The following is a 27,473-nucleotide window of genomic DNA, read 5'->3' on the forward strand; positions in this document are numbered from 1 at the left end:
AAATGCTGTGAATTGCTTTTTCCTATGACAGGCTACTGGGAACATTATTTGGAAACATTCCTGTGGAAAACCACTCTTCTCTTCCCCACGATGTTGCTCACAGTATATTTGTATTGGCTGTGTAGATGGGAATTTACTCTGCTTTACTCACTTTGGAGAACAGGTAATGGAACGAGAAATTTTTTATATATAAAATTTTATATATCTATATAAATTTATATATAAAAATAGGACTAGAAATTTTATATATCTATAGCTCTATTTATATATTTTTTTAAATTTATTTTTCTCAAAGGCAAAGCAGATGGTGACAACTGAAGTAACATTTTAAACATCATTATTCAACTCATGGTGTTGAGATGTTGAGAAGTAGTTCTATTTTAGTTGTGAAGCCATGGATTTCTTAATTTTTTAAAGAAGACATAGTAGATTTAAAAGATTTCTACCCAAACATTGTTACACTTCTTTTGTCATCTCTCTCCCCCAATTTTTAAAAATATTACCAGTTTTGGCCGGGCGCGGTGGCTCAAGCCTGTAATCCCAGCACTTTGGGAGGCCGAGACGGGCGGATCATGAGGTCAGGAGATCGAGACCCTCCTGGCTAATACAGTGAAACCCCATCTCTACTAAAACTACAAAAAAAACTAGCCGGGCGAGGTGGCGGGCGCCTGTAGTCCCAGCTACTCGGGAGACTGAGGCAGGAGAATGGCGTAAACCCGGGAGGCGGAGCTTGCAGTGAGCTGAGATCCGGCCACTGCACTCCAGCCTGGGCGACAGAGCGAGACTCCGCCTCAAAAAAAAAAAAAAAAAAAAAAAAAAAATATATATATATATATATATATTACCAGTTTTTAGCATGTTTTATTATAACTTCTACTGAGATTATGAAAGTTGAAATAAAACCCCTCGTTTCTTTTAATTGATACAGACATTTGTACCTGTTTATGGGGTGCATATGTGATAGTTTGTTACATGCATAGACTGTATAATGATTAAGTCAGTGTGTTTGTGGTGTCCATCACCTTGAGTACTTATCATTTCTATGTGTTGGGATCATTTCACATCTTCTCTTTTAGCTGTTCTGAAATATACAACATATTGTTGTTGGCTATAGTCATCCTACTCTGCTATTGAACATCAGAGCTTATTTTTTCTTACTATATGTTTTTACTCATTAATCTGTTTTTATTTTTTTATTAGCCAACCCACCCCAACTTCTTCCTTTTTTTTGAGACAGAATCTTGCTCTGTCACCAGGTTGGCCTGGGTTCAAGCAATTCTCCTGCCTCAGCCTCCCAAGTAGCTGGAACTACAGGCGCATGCTGCCATGCCTGACTAATTTTTGTATTTTTAGTAGAGATGGGGTTTCACCATATTGCCCAGTCTGGTCTCGAACTCCTGACCTCAAGTGATCCACCTGCCTCAGCCTCCCAAAGTACTGAGATTACAGGCATGAGCTACCATGCCCGGCCCCCAACTTCTTTTCTTCCTCCATGAGATCAACTTTTTAAACTCTCACATATGAGTGAGCACATGCAATATTTGTCTTTCTGGGCCTGGCTTAATTTCACTTAAGATAAAAATCTTCAGTAGCCAGGCATGGTGGCTCACGCCTGTAATCCCAGCACCATGGGAGGCTGAGGCAGGAGGATCACGAAGTCAGGAGATCGAGACCATCCTGGCCAACGTGGTGAAACCCTGTCTCTACTAAAATACAAAAAAAAAAAAAAAAAAAATTAGCTGGGCATGGTGGCGTGCGCCTGTAGTCCCAGCTACTTGGGAGACTGAGGCAGGAGAATCGCTTGAACCCGGGAGGTAGAGGTTGCAGTGAGCCAAGATCACGCCACTGCACTCCAGCCTGCAACAGAGCAAGACTCTGTCTCAAAAAAAAAAAAAAAAAAAAAGACAAAAGTCTCCAGTTCCATCCATGTTGCTGCAAATGACATGATTTCCTTGTTTTTTATGGCCTAATAGTATTTCACTTCATCTATATATACATTTTCTTTATCCACTCATCCATTGGTGGACACTTAAGTTTATTCCATATCTTTGCTCTTGTGAATAGTGCTGCAGTAAACATGGGAGATGGGAGTGAAGGTTGTCTCTTTGATATACTGATTTCTTGTCTTTGGGTAAATAGTAGTAGGACTGTTGGGTATGATAGTTCTCTCCTTAGATTTTTGAGAAATCTCCATACTATTTTCCATGATGACTACACTAATTTACACTCCCACTAGCAGTGTAAGTTCCTTTTTCTCCACATCCTTGCCAGCATTTGTTATGTTCTTTTCGTAACAGCCATTTTAACTGGGTAAGATGATACCTCATTGTGGTTTTGATTTGCATTTCCCTGATCATTAGTGATGTTGAGTGTTTTTTTCATATACCTGTTAGCCATTTGTATGTTTTCTTTTGAGATATGTCTGTTCATCTCCCTTGCCCACTTTTTAATAGGACTTGTTTGTTTACTGTTGTGTCGAGTTCCTCATATTCTAGATATTAGTCCCTTGTTTGATGAATAGTCTCCCATTCAACAGGCTGTCTCTTCACTCTGTTGTTTCCTGTACTGTGCAGAAGCTTTTTAGCTTAATATAGTCCCACTTAACTATTTTTGTTTTTGTTTTAGGCCTTAGCCATGAAAGCTTTGCTTAGACCAGTGTCCTGGAGTGATTCCTGTATGTTTTCTTCAGGGAGTTTTAACTAGTTTTGGGTCTTATATTTAAGTCTTTAATCCATCTCGAGTTTATTTTTATATACAGTGAGAGTGAGGAGTCTGGTTTATTCTTCTGCATGTAGAGATCCAATTTTCCCAGCACCATTTATTGAAGAGGGTGTCCATTCCCCATTGCGTATTTTTGACACCTTTCTCAAATCTCAGTTGGCTGTAACTACTTGGATTTATTTCTAGGTTCTCCATTCTATTACATTGAGCTATCTGTATTTTTTATACCAATACAGTGCCATTTAGCCTTATTTTGAAGTCAGTCACTGTGATGCCTCCAACTTTGTTCTTTTTACCCAATATTGCTTTGGCTATTCTGGGTCTTTTTGGTTCCATATGAATTTTGTTATTTTTAATTTTATTTTTTGAGATGGAGTCTTGCTCTGTTCCCCAGGCTAGAGTGCACTGGCATGATTTTGGCTCACTGAAACCTCTGCCTCCTGAGTTAGAGCCATTCTCCTGCCTCAGCCTCCTGTGTAGCTAGGATTACAGGTGTGTACCACCACGCCTAGCTAATTTTTGTATTTTTAGTAGAGACGAGGGTTCACCATGTTGGCCAGGCTGGTCTCAAACTCCTGACCTCAGGTGATCCACCCGCCTTGGCCTCTGAAAGTGTTGGGATTACAGGTGTGAGCTACCGTGCCCGGCCACAACTTACAACTTTTTATCATTGCCCATAAACGCTTCCTTTCTGCGCAATTAATTCTTTTTTCCTACATTTGGAAAAAAGAATATATAGTTTGTAATAAGATACATTGAAAACTGGTCTCACATTTTTTTTTTTTTTTTTTTGAGACAGTGTCTCACTGTATTGCCCAGGGAGGAATGCAGTAGCATGATCTTGGCTCACTGCAACCTCCGCCTCCCAGGTTCAAGTGGTTCTCCCACCTCACCCTCCCCAGTAGCTAGGACTATAGGTGCCTGCCACCACACCCGGCTAATTATTGTATTTTTAATAGAGACGGGGTTTCACCATGTTGGCTGGGCTGGTCTTGAACTCCTGACTGCAGGTGATCCACCTGCCTTGGCCTCCCAAAATGCTAGGATTACAAACATGAAACACCTCGCCTGGCCCAGTTTTTAATAAGATACATTTAAGGCTGGGTGTGGTGGCTCATGCCTGTAATCCCTACACTTTGGGAGGCTGAGGTGGGTGGATCATGAGGTCAGGAGATCGAGACCATCCTGGCTAACATGGTGAAACCCCAAATCTGCTAAAAATACAAAAAATTAGCTGGGTGTGGTGGCACGCACTGGTAGTCCTAGCTACTCAGGAGGCTGAGGTGGGAGAATCACTTGAACCCAGTAGGCAGAGGTTGCAGTGAGCCGAGATCGTGCCACTGCACTCTAGCCTGGGCAACAGAGCAAGACTCCATCTCAAAAAAAAAAAAAAAGATATATTGAAAACTCAGTGTAGTTTTACCTTTGAACTCAGTGTCTCTGAATAATACTAACTTTTGGAGCTCAAAATTAATTTTACTTATTATGCATGGCAGTGAATCACATGGTAACAACACTTCAGTATATTTTGTTTTAGATTTTAAATTTTACCACTGGGACAGAGATCTAGTGTGAGAGTGCTTCTTTTCAGAAAAAGCCATTTTGTCTGTGTATAGTTACCATTCAAATAGCCTATATCTCTTAGATTTGCATTAAGAACCTCATAGAGCTTTAAGGGAGAATTGGAGCAATTAGATGAATGAATTATATTTATTACTTGTTATAGGTTTGGCAGTTCTGTACCAGTGGACCAATCTTTTCATCCCCATGTACCTCACCATCAGAGCAAAAAATATTTTTTGGTTCCCATGATTGCTTTATCTACTGTTGTAACATGAAAGGTCACCTGCAGTGGAAATTTGAAACTACTTCAAGGGTCTATGCAACACCGTTTGCTTTCCATAACTGCAATGGCAGCAATGAAATGTTGCTGGCAGCAGCATCTACTGATGGGAAACTGTGGATCTTGGAATCTCAGAGTGGACAGTTGCAAAGTGTTTATGAACTTCCTGGAGAAGTCTTCTCTTCTCCTGTGGTCCTGGAATCAATGCTCATTATTGGGTGTAGAGATAATTATGTTTATTGTCTGGATTTATTAGGTGGCAATAAAAAATAATCAAATACAGTCCTTATTTATATAACAAATGTGAGATGTTTGAAAATATTTTACCATTATAGAGCATGTGGATAGTCTTATTTTATATTAAAGATTATATTTTGGCTAAGAAACGGACACTTGTCTACTACACCTGGTTGGAGAACAACTATATTTTACTTCCCATAGGAACAACAGAAGATTTTACAAAGAGAGAACAAAATACATCAATATATTTAGTAGCACTTTTAATTAGGTGTGATGGTTAACTTTGTATGTCAGCTTGACTGGCTAAGGGATGCTCGGATAGCTGGTAAAACATTATTTCTGGGTATGTCTGTGAGGCTGTTTCTGGAAAAGATTAGCATTTCAATTTGAATCAGTAGACTGAGTAAAGAAGGTCTTCCCTCACCAGTGTGCCAATGTGGGTGGCATCGTGCAAGCTGATGAGGGCCTGAATGGAACGAAAAGGTAGAGGAGGGGCAAATGCTCTCTTCTTGCTGAGATGTATCCATCTGCTCCTTCCTTTGGACATCAAAGCTCCTGGTTCTGAAGCCTTTGGACCACTCTCCTGGGTCTCCAGTGTGCAAAATGGCAGATGGTGGCACTTCTCAGCCTCCATAATCACTTAAGCCAATTTTCATAATACATCTCTCCTAATCGCTAGGTTTCTATGGAGAACCCTAATGCATTAGGCTAATTTTATGTTTTTTTCTTTAAAAAAGATCCCGGCGGGGGCCAGGGGGAGGATCAGAATATACTTAGTGGGTTAAAAACCGTCTTTATTACGTGAATTTGCCATTCATGGCAAAAGGTTTTTCAAAGGCAGGATCTAGTTATCGAATTACGTTCCTTAATTATTTTTAATGAAGTACTAATGTAGACTAAAATATACACACACACCGTGCCCCACACACAGTGCAATTTCATGTTTATACGTGGTGATTTCAGGTATTCATTGTTCCTAGCAATGCCCTTTCCTTAAAATTTTGATCTTTTGCTCATCATGGAATGGGTTTGGTTTTTTTTTTTTTTGCATTAATTTTGATTTTTTAAAAATACTGCATTAAAATAGTATTTCTCTTGATTACTAAGTTTTCTGGCAGCCAAGGCAAGTGTTCACATGCCTAACTCACTTTTCATTTCACCAGGGTCTGGCCCTGTAAGTCAGTATATCTGATGTGTGGCCATAAGCTGCAAATTCTCACGTGCTCTCAGCTGCTGCTTCTGCTGCTGCTGCTGAGTAGCCCATGCTGTGAGGAGGCTGTACAATCCTTTTGTCTGAGACCCAGACCATTCAATTCCAATTTAGGATTGAGACAAACATTTTATTTGCCCCTGTTCGTTATTATTTTTCTCTAAAAATACCTAGTAAAAAATATAATAAAACACCTTGAAGTTGTTCTTGTTCAACAAAAGCCATGTAAATATAATGAGATTGTTTTGTAGACAGTCATCGAAATCAAATTCCATCAGCGCCAAAGGTCTCGTGGGTATTTTTTATTGAAAGATCGTTTCCCTTCAATAATGGACATTTTACATTAAAACTTTATACAACCAAAATATCCAAATTATATTAAAATCACACTAAGGTATTTTCATTAAATCTCTAACTTTACTGTTGGTAAAAATATTAAGACACTTGTAACTAATGTTTCTGCTTTAAAATAAGTAATTAAACTAAACGTCACAAGAAGAGACAATACATACTATACATTTGCAGATAACTGGCTAAATGATAATTTAATAGTAATTAATAATGTTTGTGTGAGAAACAATTGCACTTGAAAAATTAAAAAAGTAAACAAAAAACCCTCTAGTTTTATATATAAGTCTATGAACAGAGGTTAATCATCTATAACCTTGCCAGGAGAAGTGTATGTTTGTTTAAATTAAAAAAAAAAAAAAAAAAAGCTTGCATTTAACATAGTAATCATTCATTTAAAAAAAAGTCTTGAACTTTTTATATATGTTTTTGCAGAATTTCCCCATAGTTTGTTGCTCTGAAGACTGCAACACAACTAAAGCAAAATAACACTTCATTGGTATTTAGTGCAAATTCGGGGTGATTTTGAAATGAAATGTTAAACAAGTACCCTTTGGAAGCTGTTAGAAGTAAGTACTGTGACTGCCCTTTCTTCAGTATACTCTTCTTTTAAAGACTTTGATGGAAAAATTTTAACTGAGGTATTTCGCCTACTGTTTGGGCACAGTGATATCCCAGCCAATACAAAGTTGACACAACTACCATTTTTTGTAACTGATCTTATTTCCCCACCTGTTCCCTGCCACAATTGAGATATTGTCCAAAGCTGACAGGATGAAAGAAAAAGTCAATTCAGAAGAATTACTGTAGCATTATCATTCCAGGGCTGTAGGTGGAAACATTTCCATTAAAAAGTGTTATATTAGTGAGGAAATCATTGGAACTAACAAATGCCTACATACACGATTTAGACATGAACATTAGTATGGAAGACGTGCAGTGAAATACTAATTGCTTGCCACAGCAATAAAAAAAAGTTACATTGATTTTTAACAGTCTGAAGGTCCAGTATATGTAATACTAAATCCAACTTGCAAGAGTACAACTATCCACTTGACCACACATGCCAGCTGCTACAGTGAGGCTGAGTCATTGTTTCTAGAAAGAAAATGGTTTCTACATGGTAAATAACTTTGCCATCATCCTTTATTTAAGGTACATGGTAGAATAACAGCACATTGCATATTGAGCGAGCATAAAGGAAGGTAATGATGGATACTTAATAAAGCACGTTTTTGTAGGAGAGGAAAAAGGACGTAATTCCCTCTGCACAGAGCAAAGGATGTGTACCTGTGTACCTATATTTTGGAGTAAGAATCTAAGAAAAGGGGAATATGCCAACACTATGAAATACAAGGTTAGCACCAGCAATATGTGAGTTTGCTGGTATGTCTACGTTTCACGTAAAGTAAATTTAGGGAAATAAAAGTGAATATATGTGGCTTTTAAACTGCCAAGTCCCTTCTTTGTATGCACATGTGTATGATAATAAAAAGGCCACTTAAAACTCAGATGTTTTTGCCGGGCGCGGTGGCTCAAGCCTGTAATCCCAGCACTTTGGGAGGCCGAGACGGGCGGATCACAAGGTCAGGAGATCGAGACCATCCTGGCTAACACGGTGAAACCCCGTCTGTACTAAAAAATACAAAAAACTAGCCGGGCGAGGTGGCGGGCGCCTGTAGTCCCAGCTACTCGGGAGGCTGAGGCAGGAGAATGGCGTGAACCCGGGAGACGGAGCTTGCAGTGAGCTGAGATCCGGCCACTGCACTCCAGCCCAGGCAACACAGCAAGACTCCGTCTCAAAAAAAAAAAAAAAAAAAAAAAAAAACTCAGATGTTTTTTAAAGGTAGCAAGGTGAATGCTCAAAATTAGAAATGCTACTGGACATTTGACTCTAAATATGAATTATTCAATTATAGTAAAGAAAAGACTTTCTGCAGGCAGTCCTTATTACAAAGGCTCCAAATCTTGGCTTCCTGTTAATTTTCCCTAAAGACCAAAGGGAATTTTCAAACATGTAACGTCAATAACCTGTTGTTTCTTGTAATAAATGGCTGGCTTGGGGGGGTTATTTTATTATTTTTCCTGTCTCACTGTTGCTTTTTGAGTGAATGAGCCTCCCCTTCGAAGTCTGAAAAACTAGATTACATTAGGATCAGTGTTTGTCTCAAAGTTCTTAACCTTTGGGATCTATCAGAATTGATCTGAAGAGTTTTTGCCAGAATACATATTCCTGGCCCAGTCCGCACAGGCTCTGATTGAGTAGGCCTGGGTGGGAGCCTACACATCGTAACAACCACTTCCCTAGATGGAGATTCTCGAGACAGAAAGCAAACTTGTAGCTCTGATCTAGAATTGCCTTTCTTCACTACATTAAATTAAAATGTTCCCTGGGAGCCAGCTGGGCCAAATGCTTCACATGTCCTTAAGGAGGGTATTGGAATAACGAGGCCTCACACTATGAATCCACAGTGTGGTAAAAATGTGAATGGATGTGCCTTCTGTGTTACAGCTTCAGCGTGGGGAAAACTCATGAAAACTAACATGGGCACAGTTGGGAGCCAGAATGTTGTGATTCCCAGTTACTCACTGCATTCAGGAGAATGGGTGTTCTCGCTTTTAGCTAGATATGATCCTTTCACCATTACTGTAGAAAGGATAAACATTCCCACACATATGGTAGAGTAAATGTTTTGGACAAAGAAAAGTAGTGCATAGAATCAAAAAACCATTACAAAAGGTTGGCAAAAGTACATATTCTGAATGGTGTGTGGGTGGGTGTGTGTGCAAGGCCATGGAATGGGCATGGGCAGGCTCTCATGAGGAGTTCTTAGCTTAGATATTTTGCTTCATGTGGTCCTGTGGACGGAATTTTCTCTTGAGAACTAGGAGGAGCTCAAGGCACCAGGACCTAGGGTTGTGCAAATCCACTCTTTACAATGAACACCACCAGTTCAGTTTCTAAACATTATTTTACAGCCTATAAAACATGCTTCTTTTCCCTAGCTTGATTTCTTTACCCCATATAAAAAATAAATAAATAAAAAGGGCAAGAGAGGAGCCAATAACTGGCAGTAGGGATTGGTGACAGTCACTCTTTACTTAATAATCTGTGGACAGTCGCTCCAAGCCTTTGCTTTCCTTTTGGCCAAAGCCAGCCAGGCTGGTTCTGTTGACACGGGGGCAGCATCCGGGGTGGAAAACCTCTTGGTGACTTCTTTCACTAGCGGCGCTGGGGGAGCCGAATTGGAGATCTCCACTGGGTTTTGTTTTGAAGGAAAAGGAAAAAGTGAGTTCAGAGCCACATTACACATTTTCTTTTTAATTAACAGATAAACTGTATGTATTTATCATGATAAACTGTATGTATCTGTCATGTACAACATTGTTTTGAAATATATATACATTGCAAAATAGCTACATCTAGCTAATTAAAATATACAAAACCTCACAGTTATCATTTTTGTGGTGAGAGCATTTAAAATCTACTCTCTTAGGTCTCTTGAACATATTCCTCTTATCTAACTGAAAGTTTGTATCCTGTGATGAACATCTCTCCAACACCCCCCACCCCAGCCATATTTTATCAGAAGTGTGAGACAGAAAAAAGAAAACCCAGTGAAACACAGACAGGCAAATTCCTGGACTCCCTCAGTGAGAAGAATGAAGGAAAGCAAGCTGTGTGTTTATAACCCTTGCACACAGAATTACAACAACCAAAGTAGTCAGTTTTAATTTCAAAGAATTTCCAGAAGCCTAATCTGTATAAAGAAGCTATGCCTGCATGATATCCAGTCAATTCCATGAAGAAAAAGATCAACTTAGCAGACTGGATCTATTAAGCTGGTGAGGTTAAAAGCTACCTTCCTGGCCGGGCATGGCGGCTCACGCCTGTAATCCCAGCACTTTGGGAGGTCAAGGTGGGAGGATCACTTGAGGTCAGGAGTTCGAGACCAGCCTGGCCAACATGGTGAAACCCTGTCTTTACTAAAAATACAAAAAGTAGCCAGGCTTGTTGGCAGGTGCCTGTAATCCCAGCAACTCAGGAGGCTGAGGCAGGAGAATCACTTGAACTCTGGAGGCAGAGGTTGCAGTGAACCGAGATCGCACCACTGAACGCTCCAGCATGGATGACAGAGTGACACTCCACTTCAAAAAAAAAAAGCTACTGTCCCCACAAAGGCATCCACTGGGTGCCTCTACCTCTAAGCCTCACAGATCCTGCCAGCTCCCACGACCTTCATCCTTGTTTCACAGTTCCTTTGCACCGTATAACTTTCTTTATTAGAGTGTACAGGCTTCTTAATGTGAGAGAGTGCTTGTCTTATCTTTGAGTCATATTTAGTGCCTATGGCAATGGCTTACACATATGTTTCTAGAACTCAGGAAATACTGACTGAGAAGACAAAATACTTTAGAATAAAGACTTGCTTTATTAAGCTAGAGCCACTCCGAGTTGCATTAATCCATTAGTACTTCTGAGAAATCAGGCAGAGAAAGATTTGATCTCTTTGACTTTGGGGCTTTCACTTTATTTTGAAAGAAACTCATCCTCTCTCTTTTTCTCACTCTTTCTGGTTCTAACAGGTAGAACCCTTAATTCCTATAAGTAAAATCAAATGACATAATGCCTATGAGGTTCTTAAGAAATTACACAGCAATCTAAAGTGGTTTTCAAATATAAAGCTTTGAGCCAGGCACGGTGGCTCACGCCTGTAATCCCAGCACTTTGGGAGGCCGAGGTGGGCGGATCACTTGAGGTCAAGAGTTCGAGACTAGCCTGGCCAACATGGTGAAACCCTGTCTCTGCTAAAAATACAAAAATTAGCTGGGTGTGGTGGTGTGTGCCTATACTCCCAGCTACTTGGGAGGATGAGGCAGAACCCAGGAGGCGGAGGCTGCAGTGAGCTGAGATGGCGCCATCACACTCCAGCATGGGCAACAGAGCAAGATTCTGTCCCCCACCCAAAATGCCAAACAAAACTAAAAAAGCAAATATAAAGCTTCCCTCCGTCACCAGTAGTAAATATATCTTTAATAGTGAGACCTCTTAATATCTCCTGACCTCAGGGAGCCACGGCATAGAAAAGCCTGGGTCTAGAGATTAGAAGCCCTTTGGGGAATAGTGGAGCCTAGTGGGGAAAACAGATGCCCTATTAACCCCTTGGAGGGAGCCTGTTCAGAGTCATCTATCCTCCAAGTGATTGGTAATAAGAAGATAGTTGGATATATTACATCATTTTACCTTTTAACCAAATAAAGAATATTTTCTAAATGTGTACATCTCTTACATGTCATGAACGTATAAAAACTGCTGTTGTTAATTAACATCATGGACACTGTGCTGAGAAACCTTACTCTGTAAAGTCACAGACCATCAAAATCACGCATGTGATGTGCGTGAAATCACATCAGTGAGAACAGACCATTTCACTTTTGCCTGGAGCATCTGAGCCAAGTGTCACCATGACATAGAGATGCAGTTTCCATTTCCAACCCAGGTGCAGAGCTCCGGGTAGTGGTTTTCAGATACAACATTTTACACATTTATCTTTTCCGTTTTTGTTGTTTTTGAGACACTCTGTCGCTGGGGCTGGAGTGCAGTGGCACAATCTCGGTTCACTGCAACCTCCACTTCCTGGGCTCAAGCAATCTTCCCACCTCAGCCTCCCAAGTAGGTGGGACTACAGGTATGCACCACCACACCTGGCTAATTTTTGTATTTTTAGTAGAGACACGGTTTTGCCATGTTGCCCAGGCTAATCTCCAACTCCTGGGCTCAAGCAATCTGCCTGCCTTGGCCTCCCAAAGTGATGGGATTACAGGCATGAGCCACCATACCTGGCCCACATTTATCTTTCTTTTGTGTATTTTTTTTTTTTTTTTTTTGAGACAGAGTCTCGCTCTGTCACCCGGGCTGGAGTGCTGTGGCCGGATCTCAGCTCACTGCAAGCTGCGCCTCCCGGGTTCACGCCATTCTCCTGCCTCAGCCTCCCAGGTAGCTGGGACTACAGGCGCCGCCACCTCGCCCGGCTAGATTTTTGTATTTTTTTAGTAGAGACGAGGTTTCACCGTGTTAGCCAGGATGGTCTCGATCTCCTGACCTTGTGATCCGCCCGTCTCGGCCTCCCAAAGTGCTGGGATTACAGGCTTGAGCCACCGCGCCCGGCCTCTTTTGTGTATTTTTAAAATTGATATATATATATATATATATATATATACACACCATACTTGTATATATTTTGGGGGTACATGTGGCATTTTAATACATGTAAATAATGTGTAATGATCAATTAGGGTAAGTTGGATATCCATGACCTCAAACATTTCAAACATTTATCTTAACTTTGTAGTTTTAAAGGAAACAGAAGCCTGAACACACTTTTCAGCTCAGTCTTGATATTATCTCCTTTATGTACACCATGGCTTTGATCTGACTTATTAAAATGCTACTCCATTTAAATTTTACCTAAACTTCACCCTTTACCCCAAGTCTTACTATAATTTTGTCTCTTCCCTTGTTTAGAAGGTTCTTCTGTAAGTTAATAAACCCAACTTTGTCAGAATATAGGCACAGGGTGCTGGAGATGGCTCATACTGCCGTGCTAAACGTTCACAAATGTAGAGAGCCAGCTGACATCATATTGGTATAATAGCTTCGAACTGGCCAGGGTTCTCTATTTACACAGAGAAATTGAAGATGCTCCAAAGCTAACTGTTAAGTATTCACCAACACACCACTGATAGTGGGTGAGTTCCTGGTGGTCTTTATCAAGAGCTTAATCAGTGTCAACATTTATGAATGAGGTTATCAGACAGCCTGTGCTTTGAAATGCTTGAGGTGCTCTGTTAGTCATTACACTGTAGGATATAAAGCACGCTCTACAAAGAGAAACCTGGAACTACAGTTACAAAACAATGGACCTGCTCTCTACCTGTCACAGAGGTAGGAAGAGTGTTGGCCTTTTTCAGCTGTTCTCTGCGCTCAAGCCTGGACACTGCAGTCTCGGGCCTCTTCTCTTCTGGCAGAGCAGTGGACTTGTGCAGGGAACCTGCTCTGCTGACACTGCTGCTTCCAGGCTGCGGGCTGACACTGACCTGCGTGGGCAGAGACAGTCATGGGAAGCATGTTTTCAACCTAAGACATGGAAAGACTGACCCTGCAGGCCTTCTGGGCTTCTGCCTGCCAGCCCCTGACCTCTGCTTCCAACGGTGGGCTGGATTACATGTATGAGCCATGTATGCTCAACCACGGCTCCTGGTGAGGGAGCAGCTCAGAGCCAGTGTGCCTAACAGGGAAAGTTACTTTCCCAGAAAAGTCCCACCAAACTGACTGTAACATCAGGCCACAGAACAAGACTCCTGGTTTCCTTGCAAAAAGTTTGTTTCTCATGTAACTTGTATATCACTGCTGTAAGCACATCATGGATTATGGCAAATCAGGTTAACCTAAGAGTATAAATAAACCAAATCCAATTTCACACTGAAAATGCTTCCCTGGTTTAATGGTGGTCAGTTTATTTACTGCTCAGCCCTCTCTAAGTACTTTCCACCAGCCCAGCTAGCCTTTTGTTTTGTATCCTTGTGAGTGAAAAGAGAGCTAAGCTCAGGAAGGCAAAATCACAGCTGAAGCCCAGGCTACTCACATTTTCTTTGGAGAGCTTTTCCGCCTGTTTGGCCTCTCTGGCTTGCTTCCTCTCCTCCCGTGTCGCCTGCTGCTCCCGAAATCCCTTTTGCTTTTGCAGTGCTAATGTTATCCAAAGCGGCTGAGCAGTTTCCACTTTCTCTGTAAGTTTGGAGCCATCTAAGGAGTGCCTGCTCTGAAGCACTGGCTTCTCTGTAGGGAACAAGACAAAGGCCGGTTTGCAGTGAATTTAACTGCTGACTTATCTCAGTTCCTCACCCCCTAAAACTTGTGACATATTAATAACCCTATGGCATATTCAGCCGGCCCCTTCCTAGCACAAACTCTGTGCTGATGCCTGAGTGGCTCCACTGGGTGGGAAGGTAACATGTTTGATCACCAGAAAAACAAGGGCATTTGTCTTCCCTAGAAATGGAAGAAGTTACTCCGTTAGAAAAAACTAAAATAAATCTCCAGGGTCATAAAATCTCAGGCCTCCAGGGGATCCAGATAGTCCAGATAGGTATTTGGTTCGTTGTTCTTTTTTGATTCATTCTTTTTTTTTTTTTTTTTTTGAGACAGAGTTTTGAACTGTCACCTAGGCTGTAGCAGTGGTACAATCTTGGCACACTGCAACCTCTGCCTCCTGGGTTCAGGCAATTCTCCTGCCTCAACCTCCTGAGTAGCTAGGATTACAGGCACCCGCAACCACACCTGGCAAATTGTTGTATTTTTAGTAGAGACGTGGTTTCACCATGTTGGCCAGGCTGGTCTTGAACTCCTGACCTTAAGTGATCCACCTGCCTTGGCCTACCAAGGTGCTATGATTACAAGCGTGAGCCATTGCACCCGGCCCTAATTAACTGCTTTAAATGAAATTTATTTTTAGCCATGGAACCATGGTTTTCCCCTCAAAGAACATACTACGTGGAACTCCAAAGTTGGAAAGATGAAAAAGGGGCACCACTCTGCCTAATGGAACAGCTGAGGAACACTGTGGGAAGCCCACGATTTTGGTCCACTGCCCTCATTTAATAGATGTGAGTACTCCAGCCACCAAGTGCCATGCTCATGGTCACTCAGCAGTTAGTACACAGGCTTCTGAAGCTAGAACATAGGCCTTCTGACTTCAGTCTCTGTTTTTCTTATGGTTGACTGTCTCACCTATGTAATTGGGGGTGAATATCTCACAGGGGATTGGTGTGACAGGTTGAGCACTAGGCTCTGAAATTGAGCAGACCTGGATTTGATCTTTGATGATCTTACAAAAACTACTTAACTTCTCTAAACTTTAGTTTTCTAATTTAGAAAGTGGAGATGATAATGGCACATGCCTTATTGGGTTGCCATGAAAATTAAAAGACATCCTGGGAACCAGAACATTTACAACAGTTCTTGGCAAATCCTGGTCCCTACAAAAGTGAGCTGTTCTTATACGCCTCTGAGACAAGAATCTCCTTTTCCTTCAAGTAAAAATTACTCATGTTCAGAGATAATCAGTTGTTGAATCTAATTCTCAAAGGAAAGGGGCTCACTATGGTATTGTTTTTGAAATCCAATAGAAGTTTACCCTTTGGTAGTCCAGAAACTTACTTCCAAGGCTCTTAGTCAACTGGATTTTATATTGTACTCCAGAATGAAAAGAAACAGCAATGATGAGAAAATAAATTCAAATTAGAAATTCAAGCAAAAAGGAACAGGGGGCAGATTCTGCTTATTTTTCTATATTCTTTAGATCTATAATGCTGTACAAAGATAATTCATATTTATAATGAGCCTAGGGCACTGCAATATCCCTAAATCATCAAATAACAATTAAGTTATGATCTAGCACAGAAAATAAAACTGACACCTCTTAGAAGTATTTTAAAACAAAACTGAAATTCAAAGAGTTTTTGATTCATCTTTAGTTAACCAGAAAATCAAAAACAATTCATCACCTCAAACATTCTGCTTTACAGTGAAACTTAATGATTTCTGTTTTTTCACTCCAGGTCCCTGTAACACTTCTTTAGAAAACTTCTAAAAGCCAAGTTGCCAAGATCTAAATGATTTCTACAGAAAGCTATTATACCAAAGGGAATTCTGATTCTGGCTAAACATTGAATCTGAACTTGTTTGGGAAGGTCACTGAAACAACCAGCCAGTTTGCTGCCAACAACTTAGACTATTGTTTACTGCAAGGGTCAAAATGCCTTTAAAGTATTAGTAATGAAATTTTTAATTGACTAATTTGAAAAAAGAAATCTCTGGGTAGGAGGAGGAGGGAAGATGGTGGTTGCAGTACTGGAACAGCTAGGTGCAGTGTGGATGTAGAAGCTGAGCTGGCCTTGGGGGGTCTCCTTCATCTCAGTGTTTCACCCCAATGCCAGGTCCACACAAGTGCTTCTCTTGACACTTCTCAAAAATGGGAGAAGAATAATAAAACTGTTTATCCTCCACAACTGCCTGCAGAACCTCAGAGACCAGCAGAAATCTACCAACACCAAAGCAAATGAAAAGACAGCAAAGACAAGATATTGCATTTGGCAAAATTGGTAGGAGAAATGTCCACTGACCAGGCTTAGCTCAACTGGGATTCAGTGACAAAAAGGGACCCAGATCATTAAAGAGGTTTTCTTAGAAGCACAAGACATGGCAGTGAAAGACCACAATGTGGAATTCAGATCCAGTTTACATATAACTGAGTCTACCTTAGGGTGAAGCCAGTGCCTGACAGGTTTTTGCTACCAAAGTAGAGGTTGCTTTGGGATCATGAAGGTTTACTGCTATTATTTTATGAAGTTGATGGAAGGGCCTCCCACTTCCATATGAGGCACCAAAGATGGCGAAGTCACCCATACCATAGAGTATACATTCAGAAGCTTCAGCACTGGACCATCACTCACACTATGATGGGGCTGTGGTAACGGAATATCACTTAGCCTAGGAAAGAACTCCTCCATGTGTCATCATTACCACTGTGGGGAGCAGGCAAGTAGTCACTCAACTTTTCAGATACTGCTGTCCATGTCTGTAAAATGGAGCCAAGATTACCTACTTATCGGTGTGCTATGAGCACCGAAGAGATGATGTAAATAACTTTGTAAATGATGAAGCACAAAGGATGACTAGTGTTGAAATCATCCAAACACAGTAAAATCTCTTATTACAGTCAAGGTTTTGAAAGATAGTCAATTGCATAATCTAATTGAGGAGTTCAACATTCCTAATTAAAAATGTATTTTGCTCCAATATAAACCCATTCTCTCTCATTCTAAACTCAGTGGACAGGCATATCATAGTCTACCTGAGTTGCCTCTTCAAGTTCTGAGGAGATGAGCAAGGATCACAGGGTTCTAGTCACTACTCCCAAAGGGCATTCCTTGGAGAAAGGGATACTAAGCAATTTTTCTGTTCTATCCACCATAAGCAGATTAGAATTTCAGAATGAGACGCTATGTATAATGAAAGGGTTTTTTTTCTTTTTTTTTTTTTTTTTTGAGATGGAGTCTTGCTCTGTCACCAAGGCTGGAGTGCAGTGGCACAATCTCTGCTCACGGCAACCTCTGCATCCCGGGTTCAAGCAATCCTCCTGCCTCAGCCTCCGAGTAGCTGGGATTACAGGTGCCCGCCACCACACTTGGCTAATTTTTTGTACTTTTAGTAGAGACAGGGTTTCACCATGTTGGCCAGGCTGATCTCGAACTCCTTGCCTCAAGTGATCTGCCCGCCTTGGCCTCCCAAACTGCAGGATTATAGTGTGAGCCACTGTGCCTGGCCTGAAAGCATTTATAGTACAAGCACACGGGGATTATCATTGCTGTTTTAATCTCACCAGGTAGATTCAGAGTCAACACCCTACAAACCTACATATTTGTCCTCACTGGCCCCAGCCTTGGGAATGCAGACCTCTTTATAAAGCACTGGTCTCCAAAAAAGTTGCGTATATCACAGGAAATGTGAAAGGCAATTTACTGGAGTTAAGAAAGAAAGATTAGAATTTCTATTTCTCTGTTTTTCAATGTGAGGATAAAAACAAAATCAAGTTGTTGTTTTTTTTTTTGAGACAAGGTCTCACTCTGTCACCCAGGTTGGAGAGCAGTGGTGAGTTCGCAGCTCACTGCAGCCTCGATCTGCTAGGCTCAAGCAATCCTCCCACCTCAGCCTCCCAAGTAGCTGGGACCACAGGTGTGCGTCATGCCCAGCTAATTTTTGTATTTTTTGTAGAGACGGGGTTTCACCACATTGCCAGGCTGGTCCTCAACTCCTGGTAGGCTCAAGCAATCTGCCCACCTCAGCCTCCCAAAGTGCTGGGATTATAGGCGTGAGCCATCATGCCTGGCCAAAATCAAGCTTTTTTAATACTTAGTACCCTGACTGGCAGTGACCCCATAGCCCATATATTCAAAGGCTATCTATAACAAATGGTATGTTTAAAGAATCTCCAGGGAAGCTGGGAAGGCTATGTGGGGCTGCATGCGGTGGGCGCTTTTTGTTCTCAATGGTTCTTGAATGTAGCATATGGGAGGTTCTGTAGTTTGGCGAGTTTATATCTCCTTTTAACTAAATGATCCCTTCCACAATGGACAAATGGGATATGGCACAGAGAAAGTCCCGCAGAAAATATACTACTAATAATACAAGTATGAGAAAATAGCAGAGCTGATGAACTCTTTGCCTGCTATTTCCAAAGAAATCAGATCCAACAAGAAGTTGGCCAAAGAGAATAAAAAATAGCACCATGATTTGCAATTACAGATTTAGATCCACTGTTGTTAAGTGTAAGTGTAGCTGGTGCTCCAGGGGTTTTAGCTGACAATGGTACTACATGTATACAACCAACAAATAAATTGGAGGTCCTTGCCTAACATTTTTATCCTGATGGGGTGTTCAGTCAAACAAATTTGGCCAGTCCTGGCCTACAGCAGTAAGCTGCATAACAAAACCCCAGTGAATGGAGACTGATTCTTGCTTTCAGGCTATTTCTGTATTGAATCAGGAAAAATTCAAATAGCAGAGTGTGACAGCCCAGAATCTGTCCTCACTGGCTCCCCTGGGAAGGAAAACAGGGACAGTAATAGATTTGGGGAGAAAATTGTAATAGTCAAGGGGACAGCCCTAAGAGAAAGAAGTGAGCAGAAGCATGACTTCTTTGGAAAAGGCAAGTGACATAGCAGACAAGGCTGTGAAAGAGACTTTGCAGATACCATGAAAGCCAGTGCCACAAACGCTAGTGGCAAAACCAAAATTGGGCCCCTAATTCAGCAGGACAAATAGCAATCATTAGAGAGAAATGGTCTACAAACTGCTGATCAACATGTCTGTCCAGGAAACCAGGCCAAGCAAGTGAACCATTCAAAAAGGACAAGCTGGGTGCGGTGGTTCACACCTGTAGTCCCACTTACCAGGAGGCTGAGGCAGGAGGGATGCATGATCCCAGGAGTTCGACACCAGCCTGGGCAAAATAGCAAGACCCTGTCTCTAGATATTAATAATAATAAATAAATAATAAAATAAAATATGGATATATGGGGTCTTCTGTAAAGGCAAGTAACCAGACCAACACTCCTCAGGAAACAAGTCATTTCTCTGCAAAAATTGCCCCAAATCTAAACATTTGAACAAAGGAGAAAACACCCCTCCCAAAAAAACCTCAGGGGACAATTTCTCTGGGAAATGTGAGTAACTTTTGGCTTTGACCCATACTTTACCTCCTACACTCTGCATAATAGAAAAGAAAAAGTATCAGATGAAGGTTCTCTTTTGAAGGGGCACAAAAGCTAATCCAACTGACAGCTTTGCTGGCCCAAACACTGAATCTGAAGAAACATCAGGGTCAGCCAGAGGTAAGGCTTGCTCCCAAATTTCTTTGTAGGAGGGCTCTGCAGTAGTGAGCTGGGCAGTGGGGGTTGGGCGGGAGGGGGGGGGAACCAAAGCTGCATTTGCAGAGCATTTTACGTAAAATGGGGATAGTCAATTATCCTATAGAGAGGATCCATAGGCCTGATGGAGACACCTAAAGTCCCCTAACCTGCCATCATGGTGCCACTACTGCCCAGAGATACAGTGAAGACACTGGTCGGGGACATTCCAGTTTTATCATCACTGTGAGGCCCCCTCAAAATGGTTAATGACATCTTCAGTCACTGGGATTATTATTTCAATTTCTATTGCCAACCGAAAAGGCATTCATCTAAGTGTTGGCACCTTTTATTGCTTGTGTAAATAAGTATTACCAAGAGTGAACTGCAGACACACTGCAGTCAGTCAGTATTTCCCAAATTTGAAAGAATGAGAAGTAAAGAGCCTTACCATGGCTCACGAGTGTCTTTCGGGAATCCCACACCGGCCTCTATAATTAATGAAGGTGTGGCCAACACCAGCTCCACTGGCTACTTCTGGCATTGGGCACTTCTGGTTCCAGCAGTGACATAGTCAATGAGCTGGACAGAGACAGACAAGGAGCACAGACCACCTGGTGACCATTAAACAGACCATCCAGAGGCAGAACTCCTTATCTGGGGAATTCAGAATTAAAATTCCCTAGTATCTAATGTAGGCATCTGGTTCCAGAATTTTCAACTTTTATAACTAGAATTTCTAGACATCTCTGGAATGTCATGGCAACACTCATTTTGTAACCCTTGCTGACATTAAGGCGCCAAAATGTCCACAAATGTAATCATTTATCATGACCTACGTGGCTCATGTGGCCCAAATTACCCTTCCAATTACCCTTAAGCTCCTGATTTAAGGTCCATAAATGCTCCTAAGGGAAATCCACCAGGGCAGTCAGTTCTCTCACTGAGGCGCCCCATTGTTTTGTTCTGCAGCGTTCTAACAAAACTTTCCTTTTTCAAATCTGTATTGTCGGTAAATTATTCTCACGAACCTGCGTGTGGACCTCTCCTTGATACCCTGGCTCTGACACCTCGGCTGGAAACAGTTTCCCCCGCTGCAGCTACTTACCTTTCCTCCCGGCCTCGGGTGTTTGGGATGGTTTCTCTCGCTGAGCGGCAGGCAGAGGTGGGGAAGCGGGTTTCCTCTCTGTCACCTCTTCCTCCTCGTCCCTCTTCTGTCCCTTCCTTTCCTCGGGACCTGGGGGCGAGGATGGCTGGCGGTCACCGCTCTCCTGGCCCTCCTTGGACGGCCCACTTGGCTCTGGGTCCGGCCTCCCCGCTCGGCGAGACAGCAGCTCTACCAAGTAGGGCCTGCTCAGTTTGGAAAGTGGGGATGCCGGTGGGGTCTGACTGGTGGGCTTGGGAGCCAATGCTGGCTTCTGTGCCAATGGCATTTTGTTTGCTGCCTTGTCGTACTCTGGAGCCGGGGTCTGGCTGTTGGCCGGTGGGGGCCCAGGGTGGGCCACAGGAAGAGAGCGGCTGCTGGAAGGTTCAGCCGACTCCCTCCGGGTAGAGGGGACTTGCTTCCGCTCTTGGGGGAGGGATGGACCATGCTTGAGGGCCACACCCTCCATCTCTTTCTCTCCACGAGCGCTCCCCACTGCAGGCGGCCCGGCATCTGCGCTGTCTCCGGTGCTGCTGTGCCTCTTCTTCTTCTTCTGTTCTGCCTGTTGGTCGCAGGTGAAGCGCAAGGAATAGTTGGTCCTTCTCAATTTTATTCCAAACGGTGAGGTTTTTTCCTCCCCACCTGGCATCACAGGGTCTGGCTTTGCTATCCCGTTTGCAGTCTCACTGTCCGAAGAGGTCGTGGACTCTGTCTGGGCCATCACTTTCTGCGGAGGATAAGGAAGGCTTGGGACAAGGAAAGACGGGAGGTCTTTGGCAAATTTACATCCCTCGGTGGTGTCTGCGGGCTCCCGGTGCATCTCCGACTTCTCCAGACCCTTCCCGAGCTCGCGAACACCAATAGGAGGAGGCTGGGGGGCTGTCTCTTCGCTGGGTACCAGCATGGGTCTTTTTCGTATGCTTTCAGCTTCCGCGTTCTGTTTGGAGGTCTCTGTGCCACCATCGGAGAATTTCTGCCAGGCAGGCATAATAGAGAACTTTGCATTGACTGGCGGAGTCTTCCGGAGGCTTCCGCGGGAATCACACCGGCCCCTGGGAGTGGACTCATCGCCGGGCCTCGACTGGTCCCTCTCGCTGCTGCGCGGGTCACTCTCGGCATTCTTCAGGATTCTGGATCGAATGGAAGCCCATTCTGCCAGTGCGGACGCGCCGCTGGGAGACTCCTGGGGGTGCTTAGCCTTCCCGCTGCCCGCCCGCGCGTCGCCGGGGCCTCGGGGAGGGTTCTCCCCAGCGGGGATGTCCGCGTGCTTCTTCTCCTCCAAGCCCAGGAGGGACTTGCACGCGGTGTCCTTGATCTGGCTCAGGTTGACGGCCGGGCTGCAGAGCTGCGCGCCTGTTACCAGAATGGCGGTGTGGGGAACGCTCTGGGACGAGGGTAGCGCGTGCTGGGCTGGGCTGGCTTTTGGGGCCTTTGGTTCCTGGGGGGCAGCGGTGAGCCCCTTGTCCTTTGCGGGCGTCACGGGGCTCAGGTTGACTTTGGGAAAGAGAATCTGCTTCCCCCCGGAGGACACCTGGAACGTGTAGGGCCGGGGCATGGTCTGCCTCTGGTCCACCTCCTGCCACCGCAGCTCCTCCACCTTGTGGCCTTGTTCAGGGGCGGCGGCTTCTTTCCTCTCCACTGGAGGCTGCGCGGCTTCCACAGGCCCCTCTTGTTTCCGGAGAGGCTCCGTGTCCCCTTCTTCTCTCTTTTCCTCGGGCCCAGGACGATCGGCCTCCTGGAAATCCCCGCTCCTTCCCTGATGCTCTTTTCCCCACTCGGCCTCTGGGTTCTGCTCCTTGCAAACTTCGGCTTTCAGGAGTTCCTGTTCCTCTGGCCTCTCCTCAAAGTCGTTCAGAAGCTCGCTCAGCTGGACCTTCGCGTCCTCCAGGTGCGCCTGGCCCTCCTCCTCCTCCTCTCCCTCCAGATCCTCCTCGTCTCCCTCCAGATCCTCCTCCTCCGGGCCCTGCCGGGCCTCCCCAACCTCCTCCGCCGCATCGTGCGGCCCCTGCGCCTCCGCCTCCTCCTGCTGTTCCAGCTCTTCCCATCCCTCGGGCTCCTCTTCCTCCTGCCTTCTGAGCTCCTCCGCGCATCTTCCTTCCTCCTCCTCCTGCCGCCTCCGCTCCTTCAGCCTGGCATCCTCCTCCAGCTGCCGCCTCTCCTCCGCCTGGGCCTGGGCCTGGGCCTGCAGACGCCTCCGCTCCTCCTCGGCCTCCAGGCGCTCACGCTCCTCCCACTCCCTCCGCTTGGCGTCCTCCCAGCTTGGCGCTTCCACGCTCCGCCGCTGCTCTTCCTGCGGCGCCCTTTCCGCCTCTAGAGGCGGCTCCTGCCCCTCGCCCTCCTCCTCCAAGAGCTCCTGCCTTCTGTTCTCTTCCCAAAGCCTCCTCTCCAGCGCCTGCAGCCTCTGGTCCTCTAGGCGTTTCTTCTCCGCTGCTTCCTCCTTTTGCCGCTTGCACTTGGCCTCCAATTCTCGCCAGTAGTCTTCTTGGCGTCTTCTCTCTTCCTCGGAATCCAGCGGATTGGGTTCCTCTTCCTGCCACGTTGGCTTCTCCTCGCCTGGGTGTCCGTTCTGGTCCAGGGAGGGCCGACTCTCAAGGCCGCCTTGCTCATGTTGTGGATCCTAACATTGGGAAGGGAAACACAATTAGCTTTTTGCTTTCTCCACCCACAGTCGTTCCTTTTCCTATTCACAGTGCCAGCGTCCCTCTTAATTTCTCAAGAACACTTGGAAGCAAGTATTCTCAAGTTCAGGGAGAGCTAAACTCAGGCATCGATCACCCCACGCAAGACTCTGTCGTGGGAATGGAGGAAAGGACGTGTATTCTGTTTCCGCGCCCCCCACCCCCCACAGCTCCTTTATTTGTCGTTCCCTAATTCCTTTTCTTAATATGAACAAACAAGGGGAAAACCGATATTCCAGCATTAGATAGATGAGCAAAAAGAGACTTGGACTTCATCAATGTCCCCTGAAGCTTGTGACTTGGAAGCCTATCCTAGTCAAACTGAGGGAGCATTGGCTAAACCACTTTTCCACTGCAAAGCAAACACAACGGGTCTGGAGTCCCTCAAAAGCACCCTCTCCCTCTGAGGTCCACCAGCCTCATGGCAGAAAGGGCGAGAAAAGTAAACAGGCTTGAGTATTCCCCAACACCGTCACACACTCAAGTTCCCGATGGGGAGACACTCAGGTCTTTCCATGGCTCCCCCCAATGCCAACCCACTTGTAGAATTAGTGCCCAGTAGGCAAGGGCACCTGTCTGGTCAGCCTGGGCAGGCTCTACGCACCTGGGCAAGGTACCTGTGCTTCTTTGACACCCTCTGTTTTTTTGGCTTAACAGCCAGCTTGTGCTTGGCGGCACTGTTGTCCAGGCGAGCAATGGCCAGGGGAATGGCATCTAAGTTGACACTTTCGATGGTGCCAGCAGAAGAGAAGTGCCTTTTTGGCCGAGACGGTTTAACGGGAGCAACCTATAGGAGAGATTAAAATAGAAAGTCAGTTGGGATCAGAAGACAACCTGCAGGAAATCGCAGAACGGTAGCACTCGTTCCAGTGCGTGCCTTGCCCAGCCTGACCCAGGGAATGCTGGTGAGCAGAGGGGACTCCTTGGAAGATGAAATGAACACCTGTTTTGAAACCAAAGGACACTGACTATTTGTTCCGCCAGCGTCCACTGGTATTAACTTTTAAAGGTCATATATCTTTTAGGAACTAGTTGTCCTGCTTTGACTAATATGAGGTTCAGAGTAGCTCTGAGATTAGCAAAACATAGCCAGGACGCCGAATCCTGCCCACAGCCTGTTTTGGAAAATCAGAGTTTTACCGGGCCACAGCCACACCCATTGTCTTTGGTTGCTTTTTGTGCTATGAAGGAAGAGTGGCACAAAGGAGAGTACTTGTAGCTTTATGTCACAAAGCCTAAACTAATGAGTAGTTTGCTGATCACTGGACTAGATCACCTCTGTGCTAAGAACCATTAAACTCTCAGACACTGCATATATGCCTCAGCTCCTACACAGGACTTAGTCCCTTTGAGGCCGGGAATGTGTCTTTTTTCATCTTTGTGTGGGTCCCCTTTACACCCACATAGCAAACCTCATTTGGTCAGTGCTCAATAAATATTTGTTGAAGGAATGAAGGAAAATAAAGCAAAACATCTATACCTGGAACATGAAATTCCTGATCAGCAAAAATGTTTTGGTATGGCTGGGCGCGATGGCTCGCACCTGTAATCCCAGCACTTTGGGAGGCTGAGGTGGGCAGATCACTTGAGGCCAGGAGTTCGAGACCAGTCTGGCCAACATGTCAAAACCCCATCTCTACCAAAAATTTTACAAATAAAAATAAATTAGCTGGGTGTGGTGGTGCACACCTGTAATCCCAGCTGGGGAGGCTGACACATGAGAATTCCCTGAACCTGGGATGCAGAGGGTGAAGTGAGATCGCTAGGCTGCACTACAGCCTAGCCTACAGGGCAAGACTCTGTCTCAAAAAAAAAAAAAAAAAGTTTTGGTACAACCACTCCAAAGAAGTCTCAGGGTACTGACTGCACTGAGAAGATAAAAGCAAGAGGGACCTGATGAGAAAAATGAGCGGCAAAAATCTGCCACAGGGACAAGTGCAGTCCTTCAAAGGATGAATTGTGGAATGGCCTGCAGCTCTAGAATACAGATGCAATCACTAAAAAATCACAACCTCAGATGAAGTGTAGATTTGGAAAGATCAGAGAGTGCGTGACACAGCCAGAACCCAGAGGCCACACTGAATCAGAAGGTAGGATGCCACGCCTGTACCTACAGAGAATTCACAGGCTGGCAGCAAGCAAAGGGCTCCTGGCCACACAATGCCAGAGTATTGCAGGGGGTGTAGCACTATGCCAGCAGCTCCAATGTGGCCAAGGTTTATCTGTTCCTGCTGTAAGCATGAAGTGGTGAGGTTTAGCGGAAGGGCTTGCATTTTGCAATTATCTTCTATATTTATGCACAAAAGATGAAAGACGAAGCAGCTAGCTCTAACAGCAAAATGGATGCTCAGTACATATTAATTTATGACAAGAAGCACAGAAAAATCAGCCTTTGGCCTTCTAGCTTTCATTTATTTATGGTTATCTTCATGATAGGCATCAGATTCTGAGCTGTTGCTGAATTAAACATTTGTTTCCATCCCCTAATAGATGCATGAGAAAAAGGAGTCGGAGCCAAATGTGACAGACTGAAGACGTAGATAAGCACTTGATGCTGAGATTTAAGTGCTGTGCTTTGTGTCTAGTTATCCCAGCTGGCTTCCTCATTGCCTGGGTGGCAGCACTGTCTTGAGCCATCCCCTTCTTCAGGAGCAGATCCTGCTTCCTATACTGTCTGCCAGGCCTTGGGAGGATGTCTGTCCCCTTGTGTAGATGAAAGGTTCTCAGTGGGGCAGATCGGCTCCTACAGAAGAGATGCCCGGAGAGAAGAGTCCACAGGGTTCTTACACTCCTGCCGGTAAAGTCCCAGGTTTAAAAAAACAAAATAAAAGTAGAGAAATGCTAAAGTGCTTTTTTGTTTTGTTTTTGTTTTACTTCTCTAAATATAAGAGGACTAATTTCCTTACGGACTGGAGTTCAGGTATTCTGGAATGCCTTTTTCAATCAATTAACAGAGTCTTGAAGTACATGATCCTTTGAGGAAAGCTACCAACTTCTAGGACCCCAAACACAGGCATGCTGGGAGTATGGCTAGTTTTCAGAGCAGAGTTCAGTTCCAGCAGTTGCCTTGCTATGGAAACAGATGCTCCAACATCTGTCACTAGTGGCATTCTGAAGGAATTTAAATATATGTAGGCAACATTTATGAATGGAAAATGAGGCAGCAGGTTGCAAAAAAAATAAATAAATAAATAAAGGGAGGGGGGAGAAGATGAAAGTTAACTAAGGAAAGAAGTTAAATAAATAAGTTCAAATCATATTACCTTCTCTTCCATCTCACTTCCAGCTCCAGGGAGATTCAGAGGACTTAGAGAACTTGGCGTATCACTGGACTGGAACAGTAAGAGAGCATTCAAGTCAAAGGCCTGAACAGGAAGTTCTGGGCAAATAACCAGACACTGTCTGTGCCTGGGTAGGGCCGCCCCCTCCTCTACACAGGGGTGCAGCTGGCCTCAGAGAGCCAGCAGGAGTCCCAGTGGGGACTATGCTAATATCCAAACTCCAACAGCACTACCTGAGACACAGAGGGTGCACCAGCCTCTCCCCAAGTTCAATGTGTTTCCCACCTGGGTAGTCCCCAGTCTCGGTCCTTTGTGTTTTTCTCCACTGCCTGAGACAGTGTGAGTAGCTCAATGGCCACTTTCCCTGGGGTGCAGGGCTGTGTCTCATACATGGCCTCCAACCTCAATGCTTTGGCCTTGCTGGCTGCCTCTGCCCCTTCTCCAGCCACACCTCCCCCATCTAAGCAATGAGTGAGAAGAAAGAAGGCCTACCAACTCCACATGCAAAGAGCTAGGCTGAGAAGGTGAAAGACCAGAGAGG

The 27,473-nt window shown here is 44.3% G+C and overlaps 2 protein-coding genes across 20 annotated transcripts in view; one reads left to right on the forward strand and one right to left on the reverse strand.

Annotated features, from left to right (window-relative positions):
• The window catches only part of AASDH (aminoadipate-semialdehyde dehydrogenase), a 48,871-nt gene extending 42,162 nt beyond the window's left edge, over positions 1–6,709 (forward strand). For 10 of the 13 annotated variants that reach the window (XM_033214604.1, XM_033214609.1, XM_033214605.1 and 7 more), the window contains 2 exons: positions 32–163; positions 4,448–6,709. In XM_033214604.1, the coding sequence (XP_033070495.1) occupies positions 32–163; positions 4,448–4,837 (522 nt within the window). In that variant the 3' untranslated portion in view covers positions 4,838–6,709. The remainder of the gene's footprint in view (positions 1–31; positions 164–4,447) is intronic. The other 3 variants (XM_033214602.1, XM_033214607.1, XM_033214603.1) reach the window with 1 other exon arrangement.
• A 1,488-nt stretch (positions 6,710–8,197) lies between these two features.
• CRACD (capping protein inhibiting regulator of actin dynamics) overlaps positions 8,198–27,473 on the reverse strand; it is a 295,533-nt gene continuing 276,257 nt past the window's right edge. For 6 of the 7 annotated variants that reach the window (XM_033214598.1, XM_033214595.1, XM_033214596.1 and 3 more), the window contains 6 exons: positions 26,915–26,983; positions 24,256–24,438; positions 20,938–23,590; positions 14,009–14,199; positions 13,298–13,460; positions 8,198–9,621 (listed from right to left, as the gene is read on the reverse strand). In XM_033214598.1, the coding sequence (XP_033070489.1) occupies positions 9,461–9,621; positions 13,298–13,460; positions 14,009–14,199; positions 20,938–23,590; positions 24,256–24,438; positions 26,915–26,983 (3,420 nt within the window). In that variant the 3' untranslated portion in view covers positions 8,198–9,460. The remainder of the gene's footprint in view (positions 9,622–13,297; positions 13,461–14,008; positions 14,200–20,937; positions 23,591–24,255; positions 24,439–26,914; positions 26,984–27,473) is intronic. The other variant, XM_033214600.1, reaches the window with a different exon arrangement.

This window comes from Trachypithecus francoisi, unplaced genomic scaffold, assembly GCF_009764315.1.
Source record: "Trachypithecus francoisi isolate TF-2019V2 unplaced genomic scaffold, Tfra_2.0 Lachesis_group1, whole genome shotgun sequence".
NCBI classification, from domain to species: domain Eukaryota; kingdom Metazoa; phylum Chordata; class Mammalia; order Primates; family Cercopithecidae; genus Trachypithecus; species Trachypithecus francoisi.